This window comes from Hakea prostrata, chromosome 2 (genome assembly GCF_041222555.1).
Source record: "Hakea prostrata isolate BN-2017 chromosome 2, UWA_Hpros_2, whole genome shotgun sequence".
NCBI classification, from domain to species: Eukaryota; Viridiplantae; Streptophyta; class Magnoliopsida; order Proteales; family Proteaceae; genus Hakea; species Hakea prostrata.
In genome coordinates this window covers 72,102,955-72,127,008 of record NC_142601.1, presented here as the reverse complement: position 1 = coordinate 72,127,008, position 24,054 = coordinate 72,102,955, and the positions used below count along the sequence as shown (strand labels likewise).

The following is a 24,054-nucleotide window of genomic DNA, read 5'->3' as shown; positions in this document are numbered from 1 at the left end:
TCTGCAAGGGTCGAACCCACGACCTCTTTACTGAAAAATATGAATCTTACCACTCTATCAATCCTGCATTGACAAGATCAACAACTTTATTTATTCTATAGGAATATCGGTCAATGTGACAACTCTGGACAGTGAATATTCAGAAATGGACTCATCAATTTTGTACTTAGCATCCAAATGGAAATAATTGAAGTTAGTGTTAATGGCTCTTTTAATCCTATCTAGATAATAGGTTAACCTACCCAACTCAATTATTCATATGAATGGAACTAGAATTCCATTTTAGGATATATTTCCTAGAGATAGGCTGCGGTATCAACTTTAAGTTCTCTTTCCATTTTTGTTTCTTAGATATGTTGTTAAGTTCATCCCCTTTTTCTACCATGTTCAGGGCTTTCTCATTCATCAACTACTGTTCTTCTTGTATTTATTTGTGTTTCTTGTTTCAGAAAGCAAGCAGTGGCAAAAAATATCAGAAAACCATGAAAGTGAAACTAGCTAACATCAATCTTTTCACTCATAATAGCATTAATTTAGCACCTCAAATCCATAAGTTGAATATGTATTTACAATATAGTTAATGATAAACAGTCTTTCCGAACCATGTGAGGTGGATCATCATATATATGGACCACTGTGTTACAAGGAAATGTACTCTAAGGATGTCTATTAGAACTAGGGATGCTAGAGGAGGGAGAGTATAATTCAAGTAATAGGAGGCAAGCTCAAAAAAAGAAAAAAAAAAGCCCACAATTATATAAGGAAGGCATGCATGCTTCATAAACTAGCATGACCACAAGGACTCCCCTAAATTGGCTTGATCTACCATATCTAAACCAAAGAAAGACTTGGTGCTAGTTAGCTTGGATGATGGCGAGGTACTATCACTCGAATGACCACCATGGTTTGATGTAGATGCTGTTTGACGCATTCTCATATGAACTACCTCGGCCTGTGCTAGTGCCAATTGGGTCTGAAGAAGGTCAATCTGTTGTTGCAGTGATGAAATGGCACCCACACAACCATAAACGGGGTCTCTCACTCTCGCATTAGCTTCATAAACCATGCTACTCACAGCATCGCCGCGTTGGTGTAGTGGTAATTCCTGCCAAGTATCACAAACCAATCTGTGTCATGATCAACAACAATGGATATGAACAAGTACCTTCAGTTTTATCATTAAAACACTAAAATAAATTAGAGTGAGAGAGTGAAATACATGCTACGTAATATTTGTGTCATTGATTGCATCACTAATGTTTGATTTTTCTAACGTCTCTATACTTGAAAACAAATGTTTAATATACAGTAGAAACTCTTAACTTTTGTGTCAGCTACATGGTATTGGACTTATTTTTGGAATAGTCGCTATCAGTAAGGTCCCATTTCTAAAGAAACAATTCAAAAGACCTATTAACACTCTCTCTTGAAAATTCACATAAAAGGTTAAACAATTCTCTCTTGTTTTCTTGCTGAGGGGGCTGGAATAAAGGAAAAGTAGAAAACAAGTCATTTTTGTGACAAGAATCAAATCATTTTTAAATATTCCTTGAAAACAAATCAAGTATCATGGTTGAAAATAAACCATCCTAGAACCCTAAGAGATTCCTTCAACTATGATCAAAACAGAGGGATACATCACACACTTTTAATCTGCTAAGACATCCATATATAGAGTGTAAGAAGAGGTTTACTGTGGAAAACTTTGAAGCACCATGGAGGTTAAATTGAAAACTTTGATGCTATGGCAGTGAATCTAAGAAAAAGGAAAAGTGTTTGATTAATTGTGTTGTTAGAAAAGCAAAACTGCCCTTCCTCTTGACCAAATGGTCAGGAACAGCAACTAGTTTCTTGCTCACTATAGAATCACACAGCAACAGCTACTGCAAGAGACAATATATAATCTGCAGGAATGGTCCTTAGTTAAACTCAAATTCACACAGATACCCCCCTATTTCCTATAGCCACTAGGTAATCATCAGGTCCATCACTGTACCCTTTATTGAGAACATACCCCATAACCTGAAAATTCCTAGAAGACAAAGAAACACTCTCATTAAATAGACAATTGCCCCTAACCACAAAGTCAGACAGAGTGAGAACCCTGCATTTATTGAAATTTCAAATGAGCAACATCTGAAAGACCCATCATCAGAAACAAGAAACAATCGGTCAAAGAAGTGTAGAGAGAGAGAGAGAGAGAGAGAGAGAGAGAGATGAAGTTGAACCTGTAACATCTTGTTGACATTACTAGCACCAAACACCTTATGGACATTAGCAAACTTCTGGGGCTCATCAGCAGGGAAGTAAGGGGCAAAGACACAATCCTGGGCGCACCGTCTTCTAAGAAGCTTGCAGGCAGCACAGGGTGAAGCTGCCCCTTGTTTCCTGCCGGCATCCTTCATCTTGTCCCAAAAGGGTGGGTACCCTTCACGGTCCTTTATTTAGGACACCTTACCCTACCAGTGCTGTATAGTGTTCCTTTAAGAGACAGAATTGCAGTTGTAGATTAGTTTGTAGTAGTGGAAGTACGAGAACAAGAAGAAAGAATTGAAAGCAGTAGAAGAGAGAAGGAAGAAAGAAACAAGAAAAAGTTCACACTACAAGATACTAGAGAGAGAGAGAAAGAGAGAGAGAGAGAGCTGTAGAGAATGTGAAGCAGGAAAAATGGATGGATAGGGAAAAGGTGAGGAGGGGGGGTGGGAGGGAAGGGGAGGGATTGGTCCTATATAAGCATTTTTGAGGAGAGGGAAGGGGGAGAAGAGGATCTTTAGGTGGGTCCCACATAAAAGCAGGATCCATTAGATTTTGCTCGACAAGCCCATCTCTGTTGACGAGATCTCTTGTCCCAGCCGTTTTTATTATTAATTATTATATATATATTTTTCTTTTCTATTTTTCAGCAAATTTTGATACGAAATTTATCTGTTTTCTTAATAAAATTTTCAAGGGTAATGATGCATTGATGTCCTTTTGTTTTCTCTCGTCCTTGGCTTTTAAGCTTTTTCTTGGCTCAAGTCGAGTTAGTTTGGCTAATCTTGAACAGGCTTGGGAGGAAAATTTTAACTTTCTTATCTCACTCATGTGGGATTCTCTATTGACTGTGAGGGCTGGGTCACACTTCACGTGAGGTCTGGTTTCAAGATGTACATGTGGGCAATGAGACTTATTTGTGTTTTTTTTTTCCTCTTTACTAGCGTGGTCTTTGTGAGACTGATATCTACTTCACTTCTGACAAAAACAGAGACATATGTTATAGTATTTATCTATTTTTTTAGATGTGTGACATATGATATAGTATTACATCAAAGAATTGAAATCCATTTATAAGTTACATTAATTTTTTTTTAATTTAATCACAATTTTTTGATGTGACTTATAAATACAACACACCTAGATCCTAGGCATCTAGGGTGATTGAACTTTGAGTTATTTAGGCACATGTGGTCACTTGGGGAATTCAAATCCTCTGATGGATAGAGGTTTGTGTTCTGCTTATATCTTTTCATCATATATTAAGAGGGAATCTTACTAAAAATTTCACTTAAATTAGAATATTCTATCTGTTAGGATAAAAGTTTGTGTTTTCTTCACACTTCTTCATTATACATTAGAAGGGAAGTTTACCTTTGAATTTTGACAAGAAAAAACTAGACGTGGGCCTTCTAATGGGCTTCATTTCTAATGTGTGGTAGTGAAATATGAACGAAACACTGACCTTTACCCATTATGGTAGGGAATTTTGACTCATTCCACCTTTGATTCATCTTATCATAACTTAGAGATGAGCCTCAGTCTTAATATACGGTGGAGATGTGTAAGAAAGCACAAACCTCAACCCCATGGAAAGACTGAATTCATTTGCCTCTCTACAATGTCTAGTATGAAGAATACATTCTTCCCGTAGAGCTTAAGTTTTCCCCATACGTATATTAATTTATAGTGGAAATAAGATAATCTAAAAAATTAAGACAAAAGTTGTTGGATTTTGGTGTCTTGTATTCTGTGGGTCTATATAATTATAATTGGATTATATTTATAATTGAAACATGGTTTGGGTCAATTACTAATACTGGGTTAAAATTGTAATTATATTAGGATTAGGGTTTTAAATTTTACTATAAATAATCTTTATAGGATAACTTATGAGAATTAATCCCTGTAGGGGATTGGTCTATCCCGATGATAAGAATTGGGTGTAAGCAAAGGATATCACATTGTGGGTGTGAGAGTAATGTGAGGTTTCTTAGAAATAGTGAAATCTTTTTTCTCTTTGGTGGACGTAGGCAAATTTTTATAGAACCACGTTAAATTCCTTGTGTATATTTTACTTGTGTTACTTTTTTGTTTGTGATTATGCATCTATATCTAACCTAAATTGCATTAGCAAAGAAGGAGATATGACCAAAAATGAGAGGCCATTGCAAGTGAAAAGAGTTCCTGAAAATTAGAAGGCATATTTACAAGTGCTAAAAAAGTAAAATCTAAAGGGAAACATAGATGATGATACCTTCTTCATATTGCGCCTTGTCGCCCTGGAATTTCAATACTGTTCTTCTCTTTATTAAAGAAGAAATAAATTGATTTGATTATGACATCCAACCTATAACTTCTCTCTAATCCTCCCCACACACCCCACCCAAACCCTTTTATATGAGTGTCTTTGAAAGAACCTCTAGAATAAGATGGCAAAGTTGAGGATATCCACTTGTTTGCAAAGTTGGAGAGATACCTTGGAGAGATCTCTGGAAGACTAAGAGCATCTTGGTTATTTTATTAATATAATTCTTAATTTTGTTTAATAAAAAGTATTAATAGATTAATCAATAATGACCAACTAAGTGAATAACTAATAGCTATTAACTTACCAAAACATCCTCGTTGAAAATGTTAATTTTCATACTCTTACTGTAACAAATGTGAAGGAAACACAGAACTCTATCTTGACAGATAGAAAATTCAAACTCTGAGAATGTACACGTTCGCACCATAGGATTTGTAATATATCGTGCTTATCAAAACATTCACATAACATAGGACCTTTGGTGTATTAGTAATTGAATCAAAACCATTATTGCTTTTAGAGGGCTAAACCAACATAATCATGGATCAACTACTGATTTTATGTGTGTTGTACTCTCAATATGATGGGAAGCAAATGGGGTCTTTCATCATAAAGCATCTTCCTTGTGAAATTTCCCTCTCTCTTTCTCTCTCTCTCTTGCTCTCTTTGTCTCTTTGTCTCTTTGTCAATGTAGGTTGTTTGTGGTCTATGAACATGATGGGCACTGCTTATCCAGTCTTTTCCATCATTAAGTTAAGTTGTTAGTTGTCTATACATGAAGTTCTCTCCTGTTGTGTCTCTTTCCGAAGCACCTAGAGTCTTATACAAGGACATGTGCTCTTCGACATGATAGGTATAATGGGTTCTTTCCATGATGGTGCATCTTTCTTTGTCAACCATTACTCTTATCCTCTCTTTTTTGTCCTCTTTTCTCTTGTATGCCAAAGGCTAGGTTACACACTTGGAATGGTATCTATTCTGCCCTGCAAGTTTGCGAAGAATAGACCAGCTTACACACATCTCAACTAATCTTCAGCGGATAATATGAAATTTCCAGTTCTTAATACTGATTAGGTTTGTAACAAAGAACAATCTGGTAACTACACAGGGTTTGAATTTTTTACTTGTCACGACAGAGATTAATTTGCATTTCACTCATATTTTCCATTCTACAATACGGGTAGTAGACTACCTCTTGAACAAATGAACTAGAGGTGAGACCTTCGTAAACCTACCTGTATAACATGGTGAAAGAATATAAGGGAAGTATCGATTCCCTACGTGACCGATGAAGGATTCAAACTTGATTTACAGATGACAAATATGATATTTCAGTAATTACGATGATTTTTTTATTTTTTAATAACAATGACGCTTTATATTTAGAGAAATTGGGGATGAGGATATTACATATGCCGACAGTAAAGGTTGAATTCACAACATCTCCATTGAGAAGTTTGGTTAACAACTATTTCACTAACCCTCCAATGACATGAAATGACATTTGATGTCGTCACTTATGACTCGTGACCTTGTTGTAAGATATCTATAACTATTTGAGCACGTGCCTCTGGGATGATGATGGCTTGATGACCCTTACCAGCAACGTACACGTTGCGAACTATAATTGGATATTCCCGAATTTTCTTATCTTAGACAGTGTCCGAAACTGTTCCGAGTCAGAGCCGAGCCATGATCTAAATTGACAAACAGTTGCGGCTAATTTAGAAAGGCCAAAAAAAGTAAAAGCTGATAAATAAAGTGAAAATATATAATGACACGTGGAAGTGTCGGTTGATCGTTCAGGTAAAGTTTTAAAACGGTCAACCGCCACTGGTTTTTAATAAACAGCCATGAGAGTTTTTTTTTTTTTTTTTTTTTTTTGGTAAAAACAGCCATGAGAGAGTTGTTGGTCGATTTTGTGGTGCGTCCGTGCAGGAGACATACAGTCGGCAGGTTTTGGAAATTCCGCTCTATTATATTTTAGGAAAATATAGTGATTATCTATTTCTAGGCAAGATTTAAAGTGTTCTCCGATACTATACGATACTAGTCAATACGTATCTATATTTGACCCAACCGATACGATACATCTCGATACGTCTTTCTATTAAATTATACTAAAATACATTAATCAGAACGATACAATACTCGATACAGGATGATACGCATCTTAAAATCACCTGACCGATACGATACTTGATACTTTAAACCTTGCTTTTAGGTTTATCTTTACAGAAGTAACAACCCGATGTTTCACTTAATTAAACTAGCTAAAACTGAGTTTACATTTGTAAAACTATCAAGATTAGTGAATTTTCAATCCTTAAAATTGACCATATAAGGGTGCAACTTTGTCCCTTAGACCTATGGGCTTTCTTCCTAGATCCTCCAGCTGAGTTAGAAAGAATTCTCATGGTGGATAGAGAGTCTTGTTTAAGTTAAGTTTTCTGTTTGTTCTTTTGGGTTGTTTAGCCCTGTCTTTGTATCGGAAAAAAAAAAAAAATTAACCATATAAATATAGGAGTAAAAATATCCAAAGGGTATGAAAAATTAGTGAATTTTCCTCTTCGATGTGGTTAGTTTTAGAGATTAAAATGTCCAAATGGATGAAAAATCACTATTGTTGTTAGTTTTATAAACCCAAACTTAATTTTAGCTAGTTTTATTAAGTAAAACATTGATTGATTATTTTTTATAAGAGAAAACCTAAAAACAGCTAATAATGTAATTTTTCGTTTTTTTTTTCTTTTAAATTTTGATTCCCAAAAATTAAGAATTCTTAGACGTTTGTTTGTTATTCAACTGGTAAGATCAATATTTCTTAATGAATATGTCATAGTTTGATTGATTCTCACAGATTGTCCATATAATAGTCTGGATCATCTCCCCTAATAGGGAGTACTCTGTGCTCCTACGGCCTTATGATAATAAATTATGTAAAACCTACAAGTTAAAAATAATAAAATATTAAAAAGATCAATCACTCTAACCTTATAAACTCCTCTATAATTCGTAGTCAACAACCATTAGGTAGACCATCCAAATTCTATATAATGTACCCATTCTCCATATATACTTAGCACATGTACCCAAAAGACGAAAAAAAGAAAGAAAAAAAAAAGAAATCACGGTGAACTGAAGACTTATGGGGCTAGGGTTGTTTGGTGCAATGATTATGAAGAAGGAAATTTTCCTTTTGACTTACAAACCTGATTATCAGTATGATTAGTAGTTAGTTTTGAGGGTTTGGTTGAAAGGAAATTTGACTTAGAACATCATTTGCTGGGTTCTTTTTACACAGGATTCGAGGTTGGGGTGTTATAGACTTATAGATTCCAAAGAAGAATTTTGCAAAATAAAAATAAAAATAAAATTAAGGAATGAGAAAACACTCATTTTAGGTAAGGAAATATTATGAGGTTTGTTTTTGTAACAGGCATACCGGTTTGGATTGGATTGATAGAAGATACATGTAAAAATGGTAAATTTTAATTTAGATATAAGTTATGGATCTTTTGGGGCTAGAAACTTAGAGTAAATTGCTTGGTAATTGCACTTATTTGAATAGTCGTCTGTTTTAGATGAATTTTTGAATATAGATCAAATCTAAAATATTTAATTTAGAGCAAATTGCACTGGCACCCCAAAATGGAGGCTTTAAAACACTTGACACCCCACTTTATGTTTAAAAACACAGACATCCCAATTCAATAAACATTCTAGTCCATTTTGTTAGTGAAACTGTTAACTCACTATTATTATTTTTTAATTCTAAAAATACCCTTACTATCTGAGGGGAAAAAAATTCGTCGTTCTTCAACCGATCAGAAATTCTCCCTTACATGAACGCAAGAATCTTCACATCAAAATCCACTTACATCTTTAAGGTTTCTTCAAATCGTCACCACTGGATCAGACTCCATTTCTACCCAACCTCTTACAGCACCCAACATCTCTGATGCATATTTTGGTGTAATCGCTAATGGAATCACACTACTCAATAATTTCAGCGCTTCCATTACGGCCCAAGCCCCTGACGCAGCTTACATTTTGAGAGAATTTTCCTTGAGTGCTTCCACAAATGGGCGTTTAAACATCACTTTCTTTCCTTCCCCGCTGCATAATGGATCTTATGCTTTCATCAATGGGATCGAAGTGATTGAGATGCCGGACTTGTTCATGTCGGCGATGATGGTTTTCTTAGACCAGAGCATTGATCTAGGAGATTCCAGTTTCCAGACCATGTTCAGGCTCAACGTTGGTGGGCAATACGTATCACCGGCGAAAGATTCCGGTCTAAATCGAAGGTGGTACGACGATTCTCCATACATCTTAGGCTCCGGAGTTGGTGTCGTCGCTGACGCCGAAAAGGGTTTCAAGCTTAAATACACCACCGACACGCCGGAATACATGGCTCCAGAAGATGCTTAACCAATCATCGAGTGTTGGTTGAAGAACGATGAAGCCATTAGGGGAAGGATACATACGAAAGACCGATCGGTTGAAGAACGATGAAGCCAGAATTTCTGATCGGTTGAAGAACGATGGATTTTTTTTTCTCTCGATTTTAGTAAGGGTATTTTTGAAATTAAAAAAATAAGAATAGTGGTTTAACAGTTTCACTAACTGAATGTACTAGTGTGTTTATTGAATTGGGGTGTTTGTGTTTTTTAAAAATAAAGTGGGGTGTCAGTGCTTTAAAGCTTCCATTTTGGGGTGTCAGTGCAATTTGCTCTTTAATTTATTGTTTACATTTGAACAGTCAATCGCTCGAAGTAGCGTTGGTTCCAAGCATAATCAAACTTATAGGCCCAAAAGAGAAAAAATGTGAAAGAATAGATGTTTAGACTCGAGACCCTTTGATCTTACGAGTTCAGATCCTCTATCTATCAAAACTGACAGATAAAATTATAAGGTAAAAGTGAGACCCATTGAGAGTCTTATATTTGAATTATTTTTATTAATGTTTATAGATGAAATGAACATAAATTTGTTTTGGGTTAAAACCTAGCTAGACTCGACCCATGTACAAGATAGTGGAGCCCACCCTATAAATGAAATATCCAGAATCAGCTACTCTGCATAAGAAATCGGTGTTTTCGGTGAAAAGACAAGAGAAAAAGCAACGGCAAGGATATAGTCTTGTCTCCGCGTACGGCTTCTTTACCGCCGTTGGATAGTCAACCTCATAAACTGCTTTTCCGACCGTTGGAAATAAAGCTAACCTCCTTCCAAGAGTTCGGTTGGTAACAGAAGAAAGCCAAGTGAAGTGAAGCAAAGCAAAGAAAAGAAAAGAAAAGAGCTTCCAAACGGTTTTATTTCAAAAGAAGAGTATGTATGTGACCCACGCTAAGATAAACTAAAAATTTCAAACCTAGTGGGCCCTCTATAATTTATGCCTTTTGTTCCTCAACAAGGCCCATTTATAACCACATAGACACTCCACTTGGTTAATTATATCACTAATTAATTTTATAAGTAAAAGGAGATCACAATTTACCTCCCAGCCAGGGAGAACAACATAATCTACCTGAGATTTTGAAAGCCACCCATCTAGTATGGTTTGTATGGCTCCTTCTAAGAGGACTTAAAAATGTATTTTGTTGTCGAAAAAGTTAATCTTATGTCCCTATAGTCTCTCGCTAGAAAGGATTAGAGATGATTAGGAGGTCGGTAATTCATTATGATCTAAAAAAGATTTTCATCACTAGCCGGCCATCTATTCCGTGAAAGCGTTAGGGGTTAAATGGTATCTGGGGCATTGAGTTCGAATCTCCTTAGACCGAAACCTCTCCCCAGGACATAAAAATTCTCCTGTGAAGATTAGTCGAGGTATGGCAAATTGTCCTGGACACCTTAGTCACCGGCAAAACTATGATTATTATTTCATAATTATAACTTATAGCAAAGGTAAAACGTTAGAGAGATGTCATCTCAAGTCTTTCCCTCCTCGATACTAAGTTACAAAGGCAATGCATTCTGAGTGGTTCAGCTGGGGTTTTGTCTCCACCATGCAAGATCTTGCCTAGAGCTTGACATACACAAAAGCAGAATCTCATGTGATGAGAGCGACATAAAAACCTCTCAGAGATCATAGAGAAAAATAAAACACCAAGTGATAAGATGTAGATGACTAAGAAAGAGAACTAAAAACACAAATTAATGGATTTTATTGGCTTAAGTGAAGAAGTAGCTCTCATTGGGTGGTGCCTTGATAGTTAAGCAAAAATTTAAGGCCCACTCGTGCCCCATTATGTGATAATGAAAGTGATTTGGACAAAATTTTCTTACAAATCAACTATTTTATTTTCTCCCTTTTTTTTAACCCTTAAAGAACCTTATAAAATGATAACATTTGCTTGCTTACATAAGTAAATCTTCTAAACTTATCTTATTGTCGAGGGTTTCATTTTTTTTTGAACTTAAACAATTAATACAAAGCTATTATGGATTTTATTTAAGAGATTAGTCCAAAGATTCATATCTCATCATGGTCAAACTTGTCTACAATCCAACATCAGACAGATTGTGTGACATAATATTCCATATCTACGGATCGTTCCCCACGTGCATTGGGATTGATATAAATCAATCTAAGTCCTATGTTCTCATTGGGGCATTTTGTGTTGAAGGAGAGAGAGAGAGAGAGAGAGAGAGAGAGAGAGAGAGAGAGAGAGAGAGAGGAAAAAGAAGTTCTCTCTCTCAGGCGTGTTGAGGGCTATCTTCTCTCTCTCTTAGGCGTGTTGAGGGCTATCTTGGTATGATGAGCTTGACTTTGGAGATATCTCAATTTGTCAAGTGGACTTGCTGCAAAGGAAAGATTTTCAACAGAGACAGATCTTAAGACTGCAGGCCTCTTTCAATTTATTTATTGGTTTAAGCAAAGTTGATTGATCTGCTTAAAATGGGTTAATTAGTTCACTAATTAGTAGTTAGAATCTTTCTTTTGAAATCAATAATCTATTTGATGGCCTTGGAAGAGCCAATGGCATTGCAGTTTGCACAGCAGAGGAGACATCTCTAGTGCTCTGAGGTCACAACTTCTCTTTAAATAAAATATATACGGAGATCTTTAAAATGAAACCAAGGTTGACAAGCCTACTAGATTTTTTATGGAACATGGGTCCCTCATTACCCTTTCTTGCCATGCATTTTTCACTACAAACAAGCACGCATGGCCAACAACAAAGTGAGAAAGAGAGAGAGAGAGAGAAAGAGAGGTTCTTGTGAGACTAGTGTATTCACGGTCGTGGTGGCTGTGGTGTTCAGCGAGTGGGTTTCATTAAATCTTAATCGTACAAAAGAGCATATGCAAATTATACAAATTTAAGTGAGACAAATCGGTTTTTCTTGACCTAAATCGGATCATTCTTTTGTACGACAGAAATTCATTCAATAATACCGAAACACCACCACGTCAGATGTACTAACTTGACAAGAACGAAAGAAAGAGTTCTTCACATAAAGAGAACCTAGGAAGACTAAAGGAGCTTGAAAGAAGCTCAAACATCTTTTGGTTGCCTCAGAAGAATCCCAAGAGGTCCACATGATGAAGCCATGCAGCACATCTAGAGATGGTGGTAACCAAATCTTTGCTTGTGGAACACTCCCATCATCTCATGGCTTATCATATACTTAGTGGGGGGTGGGTGTTACCATTAGCTAGTCCCATCCAAGAATTCCACTTGCCTTTACTTTTTAGGTCAAATTAGTCAACATGCATGCATATATGGTCGTCAAACCATCTTAAACACAAAATAATCACTTCTTTTTGTTGAATTCTTTTGTCTTAAAATGTCCTTCTGTTGATTGAACATGATGGATAGCAGAATTCATCACCCACTAAGCAGACCAGAGAGAGAACTCATTGCTTCAAGTAGGGCATCAAAATCATATATCATCTACATTGGAGGATACACCAGCATTCTCTGTTTCATGATCATTCTCAGCTGCTTTTGTTGAATGTGTTTTGTTTCTTGGTGTTGTTAGACTTTGGTGTATATTATGAGTTAGGTTGCCTTAGATTAAACCTAACCCTGTAGCTTCTTTCTTCCTACTAGTAGTACAAATCAAAATCCTTCTCTTTTTCATCTCTTCAGCTTTGCTGTTAGATAGATTAGTCAGATCTTCTCTATCTGGGCAGGTGTTCGTCTATCTGCTCCCACTCTCTGGGTTAGGCGAGCAATGTGTCGTCCATTTAGAGAAGCCCAGAAAGGGGAGAACGGCCTGCCTGGATAAAAAGGATCTACACTCAAGTTATAATAAGCTCCCTATTGGCATTATTATGTCTTCTCAACAAACTCATCATCATTTACCAAAAAAGGAGAAGAATGGGTGGATGACTTGGTGCCTCTGTGTTTGAGAGAGAGAGAGAGAGAGAGAGAAGTGGTGGTTGGGGACAAGCCAAGGTTGTTGAGTTGAATACTCATAAGGGAGAGGAATCTGAGGCTGCCAAAGGCCAGAGAGAGAGAGAAACGTGTTTCCTTTGTAACTGGTAGATGATGGTGGTGAGGGAAGGGAAGGGAAGGTGATTGGTTACTTTCCCAAAGAAGAAAGAGGGAAAAATGGAGCCAAACCAGGTTCCAAAGTCTAGTGCTTTAAGCCTAAGGTGTCTCGAAGCCCAAGGGCGGGAACAAGTTAGTCTAAAGAGAGAATAGAGCATATCGAGGAAAGTATTTAAATGTACGGTCCAAATCTATTCTGAATTTCTCTTTCTCTCTCTCTCTCTCTCTTATCTTCTCTCGTAAGGTGCGACAGTGGAGGGTGGGGTCTGGGTTCTAAACCGTCCAATGACAAACCATTTCAATCCAAGTCTGAAACCGGTTCGGATTATTTCGGCCCATAGCGGTTCTCCTGTTAGGGAATAAAGGGTTAGTTAAAGTTTGTTTGTATGATGTTTTCAGATTTCATTTTAGGCCACGTTTGGATAACAGGTGGAGTAATAGTAATTTCAAGAGAATAAAGAGTAGAAGAATCATTCTCACTTCTCAGCTTCATAGAACCAGTTTTTAGGTCTTCCAACTCATTGACTCAACTAAGATGGTTTACGTCCACTTATAAAAACGATGCTCGAAAATATTCGAGGTGAACGTTATAATTACTCTCTCTCTCTCTCGTATTTTTTTTTCTTCTTCTTTCTAATTAAATTAAGGCATTAAGGCACAAATGTAATTGCAGGGACGTCAGAATTTCTTGGCTGAACGTTCAGTAAAATCTTACTGTTAATTGACTTAATTCTCTTAAATTAAATCTCAATCATTATTAAATTATTTAAATATTTTCCAACTACTTATTCGCAACTTTTCATCACCGGTTGTTTTTTTCTATTCCTTGTTGACTTTCCGGTTCTATCTAGAACGTTCAAAGACGTTCAGTTAAGAGATTTTCACGATTGTTCAGCTACCACCTTCCCTTAAATTAAAGTCTGCTGGATCATGTTCTTCTTGTAGTTCTAAACGTTCATGTCATGAAAGATATGTATGTATCAGCCTTTTATTTGTATTTGTAGGTAATTGACTGAATATTAGGTTTATATGCATAAAAAAAAAAATTTAATAAAAATGATAAGACAAGGGGACCAAAATCACCAAGCACACTCATAATTAAGAGAGTAACTCACTATATCATCCTTGAATTACGTTTTTATACACTCTAAAAAATTGGAACCAATAAAATTAAGTGTGTCTAACTGAGGGATCCTATAATTTAAGAAGCTTTGAATTAAGAGCTTGTTCACCCCAACCCTCCACAGTGCACACACCGGTCACACCCACCCACCCTGTATACCTCCTTTTCTTTCAGGCCTTTTCAACTCCAAAATTGGCACCAGCCCTTGCCGACGACGACGACGACCGGAATTTGACTTGGTAGTCCAACAAGCACTACAAGGGTCGGCCGGTGGTGCCAAACGAATACATCCATCCATCCATCCATCCAACCTGCAGAGGAAATAATCCAAAAACAAGCTAGGGTGTACGTAAGAGTACACATCTAGCCCAGCCCAGCCCAGCCCAGCCCATCGACCTTTTAGAGCTTGATGGGCCTAACCGTGGAAAAATGGATGAGGTTCTTACGAGATATATATATATGACATGGAAACCATTCTGATAGCTGCTTACATTAGAACAGACAGGTTTTTGGAGATTCACCATTCAGATTAAATACATTTGAGACTGACTAGGATAACATCACGAGTACTATTCTATCTATCCAACACAAAATTGCAACTTGATTAATCTACCGGGGACAAGAGTACAAGATATATGATTCAGTAAACTGCTCTATGCGGCAACCTACTTAATCCTAGAATTTTATCATTTCCAAGGGATCGATCTATTGAGATATTAAACATCATCAAGTCAACAATGCTTTTGTTTTTCTTCTGGAAGTCCAACAGAGATGAATGAGCTAGTTGATACCTCAGAAACCAATTAAGGACCTTCCTGAATCAAACAAGCAGTTTAATTCTGATCTCCCTTCAGTTCCCCTTGGGCCAATTCCTCACAAAAGCAGGATCTTAAGAACATCCCAACCATTAGTATTCTATGTTAAAATAAATATGAAGAACTATTCCAACTCCTGTTCATCCTTAACCGCAAGTTTAATATTCCAAATTCCACAAACAGACGAAGAATTAAACAAGCTTATTATTGTCATCCTTACCGGAATACCCAGTACATAGAAGAAATAGTGTTTGTCGTTTTCAAAAGATCTCAAATTAAATATAAAGTTATTCCATATCGTGAACAGATAGAAGGTGATGCCCAATATTTTTCAGGGAAATATCAGAACTAGCATATCCAACAACATATACAAAATGCGTATCTACAGAAATAAATTAGTAAAGTTTTCACGTACAAGCTCGAAATCGGATAGGGAATGTAGCCAGCACACATCTTCAGGCCTGTTTTTCCCAAAAGTTTCATCAATTTCCGGTCCAGACATCTATCTATCTATCTTTCCTTTCAACAATCCAGTTGCAGTGCTAAAAATATTTGTCAAATAAAACAACTAGTCCAGACTTGGAGAAAAACTGAAGAATTTCAACTCACAGTCTAATTTCCATAAACAGGGTGAAGAAGTAAATCCTATCCGATTGAAAAAAGGAAATGAGATTCAAATAAATACTTCAGAGAACCTTCCGAAACCTTCCCTGCAAAAACTGGAGGATTTGGACGAAGAGAAATCTAACGCGAGGAGGAAAAACCCCCCAAAAACGAATTAAGCAAGATGAGGGTTTTGAATTTGTGAATTCCGAAGCGGTCCGATCTTCTAAATGCTGGTTAGACCGGTTTGGGTAGCAGAGAATCAGAGATGGATATCATTATTGTCATAAAAAAAAAAAGAGAGGAATATTAAAGTAAGTCGGTTAATTTTGAACTGAAAGTGGAAACCTCAAACCACTACATTAAAAAAAAATAATAATAAGAGAAATTTTGAGGTGAAAGTGAAACCCATCCATCAGTGGTTGACATTGAAATTGCTTGGGTGTAATGCTCAGCACTGTGTTACCAATGGTGGAGATCGAAATGAAGGTCGAGATTTCGATCTTGACTGCATGTTTTGCAAAAGTTGTTTTGGATGGATATTCTTCCTCTTAACTTATACTTCATTTACCTCAATTATTTTTCCTCATCGACTTGCATCTTCATGTGGTGCTCACTAATTTTGACAATCGTTGACAAATTTTTCCATGGTAACTGTCTTTCTTGATGCAATCCAAAACTGAAGTGAACCACTTAATCCCCATTTTTTTTCAAACATGGTGAAGCCACAGTTCAAAACTCAAGTTTGGCAGATTCTTTGAATGATTTAACAACTCAACAACTAAATTTTTGCAAACTCTGGAGTTATTTAACAGTCAAGTTGCATCTCTATTCACATTGAAAAATAGTGTGGCGAAAGCACAAGCATCATAGTTTAAGATGTAGGGAGATCTCTTGTTTTCTTGAGATGGTGGGCAAGATGGAAGGTGATCTATACATATACTTGTCAGCAAAGCCACGTACACAACAGAGAAAATGAGAAGATTTTACATGATTCACTTGAAGGTGATGTCCATAGCCAAGCTTTCTCATGAAGAAAAATTTACAGCCCTAAAAGGTTTTCTATCCATACTCAAACAGGTGAGAGTGTATTGATAACAAACCAAAGAGAAATTTCTAAACCCTAGAAATTACAAAACAATAATGCCCAAAACTAACCCTCAAACAGATATCACAGTTGGGGTCTACAAAAACATTATAATCTTTAAAATTTCGACAATCTGAACATTACTCATGACCCCTTGTTGTGATATTCACCATTTTCTGCAATCTCCAAGGTTTTTTTTATTTATTTTTGAACCTACAATCCTCGCCAAAGGGGTATATCCTTATCCATCTATGCACATGGCAAAAATTGATTTTCTTAAAACGGTTGGGGTAGATCTCATCCTGGTGCTGGCAAACTGGCATACCGCTTGAATAGGACATTTCGTTGACCACTTGCATGTCTTGGTGCTGTACATATCTTGTTTTACCTCCTGCTGGGTCTGCTCCACATAAATAAAATTCATCAATATCGACTAAGGCAGGACTGGATTGGGAGTTTGCCTAAAAGAACTCCACAGAAGGGGACCCCGAAATAGAATAGCTCAATTTCAAAAGATTTAAATAAAAAACTAGATACAAATTAAATATCCTATGGCTTTATTTCAGCTCTGTAATGTAATTCGATATCTCATCTCAAAATTTTCCAAGTATACATTTAAAATGAATATGCATTTTCTTGCAACTTTTCAGATATGTTTCTCAAACCTCAGGACTCACTAGACTAGCTGTAAATGATTTTGCTGTAGAACCTTCATAGAATCTTTCTTTATGCTTTTAGACATGAGAATCAATACTTAGTACATAAGTAATATTAGTAGTTTATTATGTTTTACCTTTTTTTATTGGTTTCCTCCCATTTCTCAAGCAATATCAACCTGCATAACCCTACATCCATAAACTTCAGTGATATGTAAGTGATAATTTATGAGTATTTATTGACCGTCTCATATTACATGAAGTGAATAAAAATCAATTCAACAAAACTAGTCGTGATAAAAATTAATCATCATTTTCATATGTACCTCAACCTCATGCATGTCATGCATAATAAACATTCAGAAAATAAACATTCAGATAGAAGAGGTGAATCGATACTTCTGTCCATACTAATGGAATAGCATGACGAAACAGGCCCAACCAAGCTTTTTCTGGAGCAATTAATGTTGGAACAGTAAAACACTAGATCTCACAAGATTATGTTCGGTTGTTAGCAACCTGCACAACCCAATTCTCACCCTCTCTGGTTCTGTTTCTGTTACAATCTCCTACTATTTTTCATTCTCTTTCTTCAACTTCTCTTTTGCTTTCATCCTCTTAACAATATTACACAACAGAGGATAGGCAAAGAAACCACCACTCGATTTGAAATTCCAGATGAACAAAACAGCCTTTGTCTTACTTAAATGATTGTGGTTGCCTCATTTGGGAGGTCATACATAAATTAAAAGGAAATAATTATAAGATGAGAGAAGTAATGGGAATTGCAGGAAGGAGAAGGAAGGATTATGAGTCCACGGAGGTGAAAGAACTGGAGAAGAAGGGCTCAGAATGTGCAACAGAAAAATTTACAAAGGATGTGTCAGAAACCAGACAATGCAAATCCTAGAAATTCCTGATTCAGATTTGTAAACACAGAAAATTTCCCAAACGATTAATTGGTCCAAATCCGATATAACAGTCTAAATCTACTTTGGTGGGATTTTTTTTACTATTGTACATATTTGAATTTTAGAATTGTTTTTTCAACGGCTTCACCCTTTTTTAAGAACAAGGTTTATGCATTGTTGTTTTCTAAAAAATTTCATAAAGATTGGTTAAATAGTAAAGATCCAGACTTTTAAGTGGAGAGGTCGTTGTTCTCCTCCTGAGAATGTAATCAAAGTGCACAAAAATTAATCCGGATGAATCTTAGCTTTTTAAAAAAAAAACTTCATAAGCAAATTATATGCCAAAAAATTTGAAGATTTAAAAAAATAAATTAAATGACAGAAAAAACATCTCAGGTGTGAGAATAAGATCCCCCTTACAAGAAAAAGAAAAAAAATAAAAGAAAAGTGGGATTAGAAAAAGGAAAGAAACCCATGCCGTTTATTTTGATAATTGTGTCGGCTGTCATGGTTGATGTTTGTTTGATGATTTTTCTAATTCCATTTCTTTTGTTTAATAAATTTTTTATTATTTAATAACATTTCTTTAAGTGCGTGGTGATTAAAAGTGAAATTTTGTTCTTCTTATCAAAAACAGTATAAGCAAAACTATAAAGTAAATGGGTGGATTTTACAGAAATGAAAAAAAAAAAAAAAAAAAAAACTTCAATGGATGCATTTTAACGGGAGGATCATAAATTTTTTATTGAATATAGCATTAATAGTTGTACTTCTTCAGTTTTTTTTTTTTTTTTAATATCCTCTTCTAGTGGGTTCTGATCCTTCTATTTTAAAATTATAGAACATGTTACATGTTTAAAACACAAGAGATATGATAACTATAATTTTATTTTTTTACACTTTGCCATTTTCATGATAATTGATACCAAGGTTTGCAATGTATCACAAATTATCATTTTTGATAAATTCGTTTTCAACATATACATATTTTATATTTTTAAAAAGGAGAATGAAATTCATATTTAGAAAGAGCCTTCAACCTTTTTTGATGGAATTTTCATAGGTGACTAACCATAGTTCTGATCATCCATAAAGACTAATCAATAGTTCTAAAAAGTGCGTAATAGTTCATTTATTGAGCATTCTTTGCCGAAGATAAACGAGACTAAGCAATATGCTGAAGCTATGTGATGTAAAAATGCATCGGTTGAGGAGCATTCCGCCTTAGAGGGAAGCAACTGTGATATAAAAGTGAGAATATCAACTTGAGTGACAAACATTAATAGTGAGGACATCCTATTTTCTATGTTAAAGTATAATAAACGTAGAGAAACTACTCATGAAATGATAGCTGTGAGTCCGCCCCCTCCTTTTAGAGCAGAATTCTCCAAGTTCATGGGACAGATGACAAGGAAACACGCATCTCTTGTCTATGGGCACAAAACTCAAGTTTTCAATCACTATAATCTAAATGGTTTCGTGTTTGGATAGTGCCCATAAAAGTATACCCATTGATGGCTGTGTAAGGTAGTTAAGGAAAAAACTTCATTATCAAAAAGTCTTGCGTCTCCCTAAACCATTTACATGTATTGAGTTATCAAATCTACAATATTCGTCATGCAACCGATTTGTTAGTTTACGTATACCTCGACTACATCATTAATAAATCTTTTATATAATTAATATAGGCAGGGCTTAATTCAACCCTAACTTTAGGATCTTAGAATCACATTTATACAAGATTTCTACCATCACCCCCCCCTTGACATGAATTTAAATTCATCTTTTTTACTTTTCTATTCACAAAATATATAACAACAAAAAGACCATATCCTGATTTATAACCCTCTTGGTCCCCTTGAATGTTCCTTGAATGTTTGTGTTACCTAAAAAAAATAGTTCATCAAATGTAATTGTGCCTTACCCATGTAGAAAGTTTTCAACATGGTCAAACATACTTTTAATCCAAAGCTCAAAGTAATACAAGTATACAACAATGTCTATTACCAGGGTGATTTGCTTGGAAATTCTTCAGGCTTGACCAAATTGGTTTCTCACTCTTTAATCAAACTTGAAATTGTTCCAATTGTTCACAAATGTGTAACAACTAGAGAAGAATCTTCATGATTCCCTAATTTCTCCAGAAGATAAATAGAGCAAGGAGAATCAACCTTCTCCCCATTCTACTGAAAAAAAAAAAAAAAAAAACACCCAACAAAATCTACTTTAATGGAATTTTTTTATTTATTTGTATTTGTATATTATTGAATTGGTTTAGAATTGGTTTAGAGCAGCTTCTCTCTTTTTGAAGAAAAAAGTTGTTGCATTGTTTATCTAGGACACTTCATAATCAAATCTTTATATTCCTAATTAAGATGCAATACCAGTATCCCTGGAAAGTTATTGATCCTCCTCTTACATCGACCTCTATATAATAGCAAATTGAAAAATTCTATAAGATAATTTTCAAGATTTTTTTTTTTTATCTTAGTCCTTCACATACAATCAGACGTGCGTTTGCATGTACAAGTTTTAATAATATAATGTTGACGTACATGAAAGAGATGTGAAATCTTGCTTTAGACAAAAGAATCATCTACACTATTGAAATGTAAATAATTGGTGGCAAGATTCATAAAGATAGACTAAATGACAGAAAAAAACATCACTTAGGCGTGGTTTTTGTGCTAATCCACATAATATATATTATCATACTCATGTGACACCTTGCCATTTTCATGATAATTGACACCGAGGTTTGCAATGTTTGGCCACAAATTTTCATTCTTGAATAAAATTCGTTTTCAATATATATATATGAAATTTCATACCAAGAAATTAAAGAGCCTTGAACCTTTCATGATGGGGTTTTCATAGTGGACTAACAATAAATAAGCTTGCAATTTGTCATAAATTTTCCTTTGTGAATTGTATAATTAATAATGGAATCAACCGGAATATATATATGAACCTGTGTAAATGCCAGAGTACTACTGAACTCCCACCACCATCAACGACCAATATTTATTTTATTTCCGCATGTCCACGTACTGACCTTAATGAAGGAGGAGGAGGAGGAGGAAGTGATAATGAAAATGAAATGAAATGGTTTTCAGGCGAGTGAAGGCATGCATGCAACACACAGTTCTTTCTTTATCAAGAATTCCATCTTTGATTGTTTAGTTCACCATATCCATGGATTGATTCCAGTACAGATTTTGATATTCAGATCGATTCACGGTCATCTAGAATATTGAAATGTAAAGAGTCCTTCCTGAGTGATGATTTTTCTGTCATTTAGTCTTCTAGTGTCCTACATGCATGTAAACAGATTGCTTAATTTGTTACTTTGATAATACCAAAAGGGGAACAAAAATTTGAAATGTGAGGGTTTTCATGCATGCACTAGTTAATTTGGACTAAATTCCAACTCCATCAGATTGATAATTCAAGCTATAACACACCTCGATCTAGTGGCCTGATCACTAGCTAGTTAAGATATCCTGACTCAGTGATAATGGATCGAAGTAGGGGTGTAGAGATAGCTATGAGAACTGTCTATAAGTAACTACCACTAAAAGAGTGTGTAATAGTTTAACCTTAATGATCAATTATAAAATATTAGCTGATCACTTGAGATCCTAAAATCACACATTTACAAGAAATCTATTACATAGAACGAAATCCATGTTTTTATTTTTAAAATAAAAGATGCTTCCAAATTAGATTTGTGACTCAAAAAATCCCCTTAATTATTATATATATTCCTTTTACTTACTGTTTTCTTAATTAGTATAGAAAATTGTGTCTGTTAGTGGTGATTGATGTTTGTTTTATTCTTTTGGGCGTAGTGGTTGATGTTTGTCTAGTGGCCTTTCATTTCTTTTGCTTAATTATTATTTCCTATCATCATTATTGCTATTGATCTAAGTGCATGTTGACTTTGATGATAGTGAAATTTCTTTCTTTCTTATCAAAAACAGTACAAACGTGAAAAAATAAATAAAATATTCATGCATGAAATGATAGCCATCGAGTTTTGTCGGTATAGAAATATAGAATTATTGAATTTCATGGTCTGTAGACAATTTGGACTCATGAAACAAACATCTCTTATTAGTGAATACCCCATTTAATTATGATTCTACACGCAAGAAAAGCTCTTCCATTTTGAGTAGGATTTGTTTCCTCTTCTAGCAGTCATACATTCCAAGTTGTGGCTATAAATAGATAGATCTGACAAAGACTTTCTATCCTGGGCATCATACAGATATCTTTCTCCCTAGCTTCTTGGTTCCTATCTTATATTTAATTTGTGTCATTACATTAGGAAGATGTCTTCCCTTCCTTCTTTTGCTCCTGCTGCCCACCAGCATTTGAATCAAAACACAAAATCAGATCAGGAAGTTCGTCAGTCAGCAAATTACCATCCCAGCATTTGGGGTGATCGATTCCTCATATATATATATACTCCTGATGATCATATGGTACGTAAAATCTAGGTATTAATTCTAAGTATTATCATTAGTAAGTTTTGATTCAACGTTGTGTATCTTATGTAGGGAGAGGGTAAGAAACCAAAATTCTGTGGTCTATGTACTACAATTTATTTTTTATTTTTTTCCTACTAGAGTGAAAACAATGGATTTTGCAGGTACACGATGCTATTCCTGATAATGTCACGCGCAGATTTGAAAGAAGAGGTGAGGCAGATGCTAAGGATTGTTGGCAATGATCCTCTGGAAAAACTAAACTTGATTGACTCACTACAACGGCTTGGTGTGGCGTACCACTTTGAGGGAGAGAGATAGAGGAGGTGCTAGAGCAGATGCATGATACCCCACCTGATGGTTGTGATGGAAACCATCTTCACACCATCTCTCTTTGGTTTCGATTATTGAGACAACAAGGCTACAATGTTCCCTGCAGTAAGAAGAAAGGTGCATGATATCCTCCACGATATTCAAGATATCAACAGGAGGAGTAGTAACTTTAGAATTGAGAGCATTGATCAACTGCTGGCAATCACTTTCCATCATGATATCAACATAAGTAAAAAACATCACTCAGGCGTGGTTTTTGTGTTATGTGGAATAACACAACATCACTAAGCAAGAGGCATACAATTAACTTCAAATAGGAGTAGAAGAGGCATGGAAAGATATAAATCAAGGATGTATCAAACTGACTACCATTCCAATGCCGTTGCTGTTGCAGACTCTCAATTTTACGCGTATGTTGGACTTCTTCTATAAACATGCAGATGGATACGCTAATGCCTCTGAAGTTATGAAAAAACCAATCACCAAGTTGTTCATCAATCCAAGATGAATGCTCTATGGGACCATGTCCTTTAACTTATTGTTTAGTTAACCCGTAATTAAGTTAAGTTACTGGTGCAGTGGACTTCAGGAAATCTAAGTTAATAATGGAATCAACCGGAATGTATATTAACCTGTGTAAAGGCCAGATTACTGAACTCCCACCACCATCAACGACCAATATTTATTTTCTGCATGTTCTCAAACCTTAATGAAGGAGGAGGAAGTGACAATGAAAATGAAATGACTTTCAGGCGAGTGAAGGCATGCAACACACGGTTCTTTCTTTATCAAGAATTCCATCTTTGATTATTTAGTTCACCATATCCATGGATTCCAGTACAGATTTTGATATTCAGATTCATGGTCATCTAGAATATTGAAATGTAAAGAATCCTTCCTGAGTGATGATTTTTCTGTCATTTAGTCTTCTAGTGTCCTACATGTAAACAGATTGCTTTGTTACT

The 24,054-nt window shown here is 35.5% G+C and overlaps 1 protein-coding gene across 1 annotated transcript; it reads right to left on the bottom strand.

Moving 5' to 3' along the window:
* Positions 1-522: 522 nt before the first annotated feature.
* LOC149026262 (LOB domain-containing protein 4-like) lies at positions 523-2,654 on the bottom strand. Its single transcript, XM_089143282.1, has 2 exons — positions 2,229-2,654; positions 523-1,105 (listed from the first exon to the last, which is right to left on the bottom strand). The coding sequence occupies exons 1-2, from the start codon at positions 2,403-2,405 to the stop codon at positions 785-787; spliced, it is 498 nt and encodes a 165-aa protein (XP_088999408.1). The 5' UTR covers positions 2,406-2,654; the 3' UTR covers positions 523-784.
* Positions 2,655-24,054: the final 21,400 nt, after the last annotated feature.

Bases quoted from the DNA above. Each gene is read 5' to 3' on its own strand.
- LOC149026262 (XM_089143282.1), bottom strand. From the start codon at position 2,405: ATGAAGGATGCCGGCAGGAAACAAGGGGCAGCTTCACCCTGTGCTGCC. The intron at 1,106-2,228 runs GTTCAACTTCAT...GATACTTGGCAG, and splicing joins ATGTCAACAAGATGTTACAG to GAATTACCACTACACCAACG.